The following is a 7,895-nucleotide window of genomic DNA, read 5'->3' as shown; positions in this document are numbered from 1 at the left end:
CCCCTCCAGACCCACCGTTAGTAGAGCGATCTCTACGAATAGAAGCCGTTGGTCTACAAGAAAGAAACGCAACAAATCCACAATGAAATTCAAATAAACATTTGGGTCATGTTAACATGCACACTAGTACTAGACTATACATGGCCTACAATGTGACTTCCGGTTCCGGTGCACCCCAGACCCGGGCTCAGACCTTTTCAGACGCCGCTCAGTGATTCACAGTGAACTACAAATGCTACTACTTGAACTAAAACTTAAAACATCGAATAACGTCACCAGGTGCTTGGAAGTAGAGATGAACAATGATCAAATTGTAGCATCAAAATTGATCCGATAATTATCAAAATATGCGAATTATGCTAGCATTGCTACTTGGCAGAAATTATGCCAGTTTGCTCAAATTATGCCAAAAATTATGCTAGCATAATCTATAAAGGCCTAACACCTACCCTTCCCCCAATATCTGTTGGTATCCAATAATAATGATAATAATAATAATGACAATCTTTATACAGGGGGGGGGGGCTCATCACTGGGGAGTGGTATTCTGTGAGGCCCTGTAAAATAAAAATAAATAAAATAAACAAAATTATAGAAATAGAAGACAAATTACAAACACAAAAACTAAGTAATATCATAGTTAATCGATTAACTATGGTAATGTACAGGGTGTGTAAACATGATAGAATCAGATCTCAACGCTAACTTAACTAAATACATGATTTTTCATTCTATGCTTAAAAATGAGAAAGGAGTCGATTTCTCTAATAGAAGTGTCTAAGAGATTCCAATCTCTTGCGCACACTTATAAAGTCTGGTATCTATTCAACAACTATTCGCCGAAGCCAAGGTGAATATTGTCGAATAATCCCCGAGACGAAGTCCAGGGGATTATTCGACAATATTCACCGAACCTGAGGCGAATAATTGTTTTAGTATAATCTCAGAGCTGAACAACAGAAATTTCTAAAATCATAACATTTTAGTAACATTTATTAACATTTTATTTCAACATTATTATAAAAACCGCGTGGAGCGGTTTATATAGCATCATATAAGGAACCGCTCGACCAATCAGATTGCTGGAAACTCCTTGCTCAGCTCTGCAATTATACTAATGACTGTTGTTAGGTTAGGCGAGAGGTGGGTGTAAACACTAACAGTTGTTCAGACACTGACATGGATCTCTGATTACTCCAGTTTACTCGTCACCAGGCTCCTGTCGTCACCTAGTAACTTCAAAAAGTATAACAGTAAGTACAGTAAGGTAAAAAGATAAACTTCATAGAAGCATTTTTTTAGTTTTTTATTCTTTACTTGCTGTATTTTTTGTTGTCCCATCTATAAAATAGGTGTAGTTTTAGTCATATTTTCCTTTCGTGAGGTGATTCAGTGACGCTGACAGATATCGACCACTAACACTCCTTGGTAGGCAGTGGCCGGCTGGACTCTTCAGCGAGAGGTCTGGGTACGAAGTTTAGCAGGGATCACATTCTGGTCATATGCAAGACACTTTAAGATGAATAGATACCGGTAAACCGTCAGGGAAAACTGAGGGACGTTTTGTTAGGATGATTAAGCTCATGGAGTTTAGAGGGGGTAGAGGGTATAAAACCTCTTTTTTTTTTGTTCTAACATAGTCTGGGCCCACCCGAAGCTCACACAAACATGATGGTCCTTTTTGCTGACTCAGTTTTAGTTATCTTAGCAGTTTAGTTTGCCTAGGTTAGGTGATAACAAGGACAGGTGAATCCTGAAAACAGAACGGTTGTTTTATGTCTAATTAACTCGACCATTTCTTTTTGCTTTTTTTAAAATCTGTTTGCCTGGCGGCGTGAAATATCAGAAGTGTTAGAGTTTGGACCAACACGATTTTATTGATTTACCTATTATTCGTCATGTTTGAACATGTTTTGTTGTTAAAAAAATTGCTTCATTTGTGATAAAAATATCGATGCATTTACAACAAATCAATTATGAATTGAAATATGCAGATTATGACCGTCAGAAAAAACAGCTTTATAAGAAAAGAGAAGATTTTAAAACTCGTGCACTAGTTAAATGCCTGTTAAAATTAAGTTAGAAGGAAATTAAAAGCCTTTAAGAAAAATTGTTAGACTGCTCGGGACAAAATCAGAATCTCAAACGAAAGGAAAACAAAAGGTTATGAAAACGTGCCGTCATTGTCCAGCGGTTGTTTTGATCCGTTTGCTAATAACTATGACAACGGAACGAAAGGAAAAATGGTGGAATAACGGAGGCATGAATCTTTTGTATCTTATGCAAATATTGGGCTTGAGCGTCAAACTAGAACAAATTTCACGGCCTAGAGAGTGACGAAAATTTTATATTGACGTGATCCGCTTTCTTTTTAAATTCTGTGTGGTTTTTAAGTATTTTTTGCTCAAACTGGTTAGTGTACGAACCTTAGTTTTACGCACCAATCTTTTATTGATCAGAGGTAAGATTGTTGTTGGTGTATCCTAACGCGTGCCAAGTTGTTCAAATCTTAGCTTGGAATCCCCAAGTAGTATATTTATCAGCAAAAAATTGTGTTGAAATACTTGACTTGAATTTCAATGGGATAAAGAGTTTCCAAATTGTATCGAACTCAATCGAATTCCGTCGATACGTCCTTGTTCATTAAAAGTATTTTCTATGTATTTGAGATGATGGTTAAAACTTACTTACTCTCTGTGCAAATCAGGGAGTTTTCGTCAAGTTGCCGTTATCGTATGCAACTGATAAGGTGATAGGTTCAAAGGAAGAACTTGCAACTTTAATTTAAGCGCGAGTGTTATTTGTACTGTGCGCTTAGTGTAACTCTTAACATTTTGTATCTTTTTCTTGTATAGGTACGCAACGTTCTATTTTCATTGCTCCGATCGCACGATCGTTCAAAAATACGGAAAATTTACATCTGAAGGGCTTACTCAATGAGAAGATGCTCATCACGTCAATTGTATTGCTGTTTGCGCTCGACGTCTGTGGACACACGACCTCGTCAATAACAAATGCATTTACTCAGTGATGTACTCAGCGAAGGACCTCACCTGATTAAATGGCGTTAGCATTTGATAGTCACGGTTTATCCATAACCTCTCAAGCTTTCCCTCCGTCGTCAACTCAAATTAAAGGAGGCGACTCGATAAATTTGACCTTTCACTTGGAATTTAATGGAACAAAGATTAATGCACCGCACGAGAACTCTTCTGCTTGCTTTGAGGTGATAAACAGTTCAGTGTTTATTAATCTGGCAATTACTTTACCAATTGTGTTTGACATTGTAAGCTACACAAATAATAGCAATCAATCCGGGATTATCACTTCCAACATATCAAACTGTTCGTTTGTGCCATCGTTAGAGATAAATTCTAGCTCTTCAGTGGTTTCTAATCACATGCTAGGATTCAAAGCTGTAAACTTTCACATCATCTCACAAAATGTTAGTTGGACTGCAACCCTGAATGTCAGACTTAAATTGCAACATTCAGCCAGAGCTGCTAGTTTATTAAACATTACTTCAAATGTCACAATTTCAAATCAAAATATAAAAGATGACATTAGCATAGCATCGTACAGAACTCCCATTCCTGGTAATCTTCAGTTTGAATCAAAGGGTACATCAATTCCAGAGACTCCTGGCCTCACTTTAACATCAGATGAGGAAATAACATTTTTGGCAAGCTTTCAAATTCCAAGGATAACTGCAAATGTAAAACTTCAGGTACTACTTCCTGTCTTCAGAAACTCAACACCTATGAAATTTCTAAGTGGATATGTGGTTGACATATCAAAAGGAGTGAAACCAAAGTTACTAATGGAAGGATCAGGACCCAGATTAAGTGTGAGTCCTTCAACAGCTCACCTGTTTCCACTAACTCAAAATTTTGCTGAATTTGCTTTTGGAGACACGGTGAACAAGGGGAATGAATCATTTAATGGAACCATAACTGTGGAAGTTACTGGTGTGGTAGACTCATCAGATGGTGTTTATATACCAGATAGTGATGGAAATGTCACTTGTGTTCTTATCTATGATTCACCAAGAGGCTCTCATACAATAGCCAATAAAACTTTGTTAATTCTGAAGCTTGGACAGCCACTACTTGAGTTTAATTTGGAAGCAAGTAATTCTAATTGTTGTTATGAAGGTAAAGACATGATCAAGATTGAATTTGAAGTCAAGAATCCTGGCTTCTCAACAGCTCCTGCATGGAATTTCACTTTAAACATTACAGTGTCATCAGCTGACATATTACTGCACAATTTTTCTGCCTTTCTGTGTAGCAATGTCTCAGTTTTTAACATGACTTCTGTGACAGAATGCCATGACTTGAATGGAACACATATGTTAACAAAAGCTGATGCTGGACTGCAAGTGGAATCAACACGGTAAGGTCCAGACTAAATTAATCCATAGATGCTATTTAATGTTTACTTAAAAGTTAAATAAATGATAAATGAATTAATGATACACAATGGGTATGATTAATTGGTAAAGGCTGATAGTTTCAAAAGAAACTGTTTGGGGCTGCGTCGGTGGGAGTAACGAAATAATTTGGATATATCAAAAAAGTTGAAATGGTAAATTGGCCACCGTAACGATTACAAAAGCTGACGTTTTGAGCGTTAGCCCTTCGTCGGAGTGATTAATTGGTAGCTCATCAATATTCATAAGTAAACTAGTGTTCTTTGTGTATCATTCTTAAAACACTATTTTTTGGGAGCATTCTCAGCATCAAACCTAGTGAAATGAGAGGATACTTTCCTAGCTGTAGACAAACACAGCACCCTTTACAGGTAAGGTTAAGCCTAGAAGAAACACAGTTGATAATGAATATGGATTGACGTAACAATATATGAATTTGAATAATTTTGTGAGGTCTTTAATCCTTTATCTCTTCAAGTGACTTGCATCTGCATGTAATTTCTCCTTATCATATTAGCCCTGAATCACACATGAAAGTCATGAGAATAATATTGTAAATGATCAACCAAAAAGAAGCCCTTGATTGTTAAACAAATTCTCCTTGGCAGCACCTTAGGAAATGTGTAGAGAACAGTATGGAGAATATGCATACTGATGTTAGGGTGTAAAGGGTGAAGACTAAACTACATACATGAACATGTATAATAACTAATTTAAAAATAAAAATAAAAATGTTAATTGAAGCTCCCCCTTAGAGACTTTTTGGCCGCAGTGTAGACTAATTAAGTGCTGAAAATGTACTCTACAATGTACTTGTAATACTCAAGGTGTTAGACAAGTTTTGTGCTTTGTGTTTTTTAAGGTTGAACGCATCTTCTTGGGTGTATGGACATCTGTATATTTATGTGAAACCATCAGTGGCTGCAGGAAGTTTCCATGATGTCAACTTAACCCTAAAATACACCCGTGAAGGCTGGTTGCCGATAGAAGATGCTGACACAGAGACAATAAGGATCAAAGATGTAACATCATTGACTCCCTCTGTTGTTAGTAGTGATGTGTCTGAGCCAAGCGGAGACCCAATGCATATAACTATTGGAGAGGATGTGGTTTTGCAAGCAACTGTTCAGATCCCAGTGTCTACAAATGCAGATTTTTTCTTAAAACTCTTTGGGAGTGGTTTTGAAGCAGTAGATGGACAGATCACTGCTGTTGGCAGGAATATAAAATCACTCCAAAAGCAGATTGATGCTGCTTATAGTAAGTTCAGATGCAGTTTATCTAACATTTTATGATAAAGAAATTGTCCGAAATTCTTGAAGGTTCTATTGATGGAGAAATAGTCAAAATCAATCAGGTTGAAGAGGCACAATTGATTAACACTAAAGGGAGTAACTGATCAAACCTTGAGAGTTCAAAGATATTGAGCCATTGTTATTACTGCTTAAATTGATTTTTTTTTAACTGTTAACATGTTCTGTTACTCGTTATTTTACAGATCTCAGTGTCTCTGGATCTACTGTAAGTAGCAAGTTAGGAACTGTTTTGAATGTTGGAAACTACACCCAGTTGTCAGAGAATACCATAACATATACTGCAACCATGAGAGTTGGTGATGTTGTTCAGAACACAAATGGCAGAAGACTAGCAATTGTATCTGATACAATTGTGGATGGAAGACCTCAAGTTCCCAGTTCATTGACACTAAAGGTGTGTACATGTCCACTTTAAGTTTATGAGATGTACTTGCAAGGAAATAATGATATTTTTTGTGAAACTACGATTTGTTTTCATCTGCAGGCATTTAAACTGTCTTGTAAAATTTTGTTGGGATGGTAGCCAGCTGATTAATGAGGTTTTTACTAAGTCGAATCCTTTATCTTCCATGAGTGACCAAGACAGAATTTCTCCTTACAACATCAATACAATATTAAGCAGACAAGTGATGACAATAAAGTAAAATATCAATTATCAGGGGCGGATCTAGGGGGAGGGTGGAGGGGGTGTGCACCCCCCCCTGAGATGACCTGCGGCTTTCTAATACAAGTGGTATTCTGACTACTGTATTGTTTGATATGTATTCTCAGCAGTTCCTGTTATGTTACTGCCTATAGGCAAAAGCCTTCTTCGTATTCATTATTACAATTTGTTTATGTCTGGTCACCAGTCAGTTACACCATTCTTTAGTGGTGCAACTTGCTCCTCAAAAAAAAAAAAAAATCTTGGATCCGCCCCTGATTATAGAATTATTAGTCAATCCAATACAAAATTCTCCAAACCATTATCATAAGAATTGTATTGGACCCAGTAAAGAGAATTGCTAATGAGATCTTTGGAGTGAAGGGTTAATTGTTCTTAATCTTTTGTGTGGCAAACTAGGTTTTTTGGATAAGAAATGTTTTACATGTTGAACATTGCCATCAAACTTTTAAAAAAGGTTACAAAACCTCCGCACAAAGTACGAATGAAAAAATTTGTAATCATATACAGTACAATGACATGGTGTTTAACCTAAGAAATGATAATGGAAAGGATGTAAAATCTCACCACTACATACACAGGTTGTGATCGTTGTATTTTTATTTTATTATAACACAACCTTCATTTTCCACTTGACTTATTGTTTTGTCTACTAAAGGTTATCCTGCCAGATCTCTCTGTCACTGTCACTGTGAATAAGATATCTGGGGTCGACCGGAATGAGGATCTCACATTTACTGTACAGCTGAGTCATTCCAGATACTCAGCATCACATGCATACAGGGTGCTTCTGGAAATTGCAGCACCCAATGAATATTTTGAAAATGTCCAGAAGGTTGGCTCCCCAGACATAGGTGTTTTGTCTGTGGTCTCAGGCAACAATGCCCCAAGTGGAAATCCAAGGTAACATTTTTTTTAAATTTACTGACAGGGGTACTCTACTTTTTGCAGGGATATGAAATTTCAGTTAAGTAATTTACCTAACTGTGGTTTAATTAATTCCTGAACCTGGTATCACATGTGAGTACATTTTGTTGTTGGTGTTTCCTGATTGTCATTTGGTGATCATCTATCTTCACATTCTGTCACTTAACCATTTGACTTCCGTTAGTGACCAAGACAGAATATCTCCTTACAATATCTGTACAACATCAAGCAGACTAGTAACAAGAATAAAGTTCTGAAACCTCTTTCAGTTGATGGTCGTTCAAAGGAGAAGTATGCTCCTGAAATCATATTGTAATTTTTTACCTTTGTCATTGAAATTGTACTATAGAATTGTTCTTATGATGGACTTTTGGCTCATTGTTGGTCGACTGTTGTCCAATCAGGCCTGATTTTTTTCAGGTCTGATTGTCGCTATTGCATAAATAGCGCTCTCTACTGCGAGGATCGTGCATCATACGTATCATTCTATAATCGCAGTTCAAAATATATGAACTTCATATATTCATCATATCTGATTTATCATCACCGGTTTATT

The 7,895-nt window shown here is 36.7% G+C and overlaps 1 protein-coding gene across 2 annotated transcripts in view; it reads left to right on the top strand.

Moving 5' to 3' along the window:
* The first annotated feature begins 2,323 nt into the window (after positions 1-2,323).
* LOC111337958 (uncharacterized) overlaps positions 2,324-7,895 on the top strand; it is a 29,746-nt gene continuing 24,174 nt past the window's right edge. For both annotated transcript variants that reach the window (XM_088727919.1, XM_088727930.1), the window contains exons 1-5: positions 2,324-2,461; positions 2,856-4,395; positions 5,295-5,692; positions 5,931-6,142; positions 7,071-7,315. In XM_088727919.1, coding sequence (XP_088584045.1) covers positions 3,062-4,395; positions 5,295-5,692; positions 5,931-6,142; positions 7,071-7,315 — 2,189 coding nt within the window. In that variant the 5' untranslated portion in view covers positions 2,324-2,461; positions 2,856-3,061. The remainder of the gene's footprint in view (positions 2,462-2,855; positions 4,396-5,294; positions 5,693-5,930; positions 6,143-7,070; positions 7,316-7,895) is intronic.

This window comes from Stylophora pistillata, chromosome 1, assembly GCF_964205215.1.
Source record: "Stylophora pistillata chromosome 1, jaStyPist1.2, whole genome shotgun sequence".
Lineage (NCBI taxonomy): Eukaryota > Metazoa > Cnidaria > Anthozoa > Scleractinia > Pocilloporidae > Stylophora > Stylophora pistillata.
Note: the sequence above shows the minus strand (reverse complement) of the source record. Positions and strands in the feature narration are given on the sequence as shown.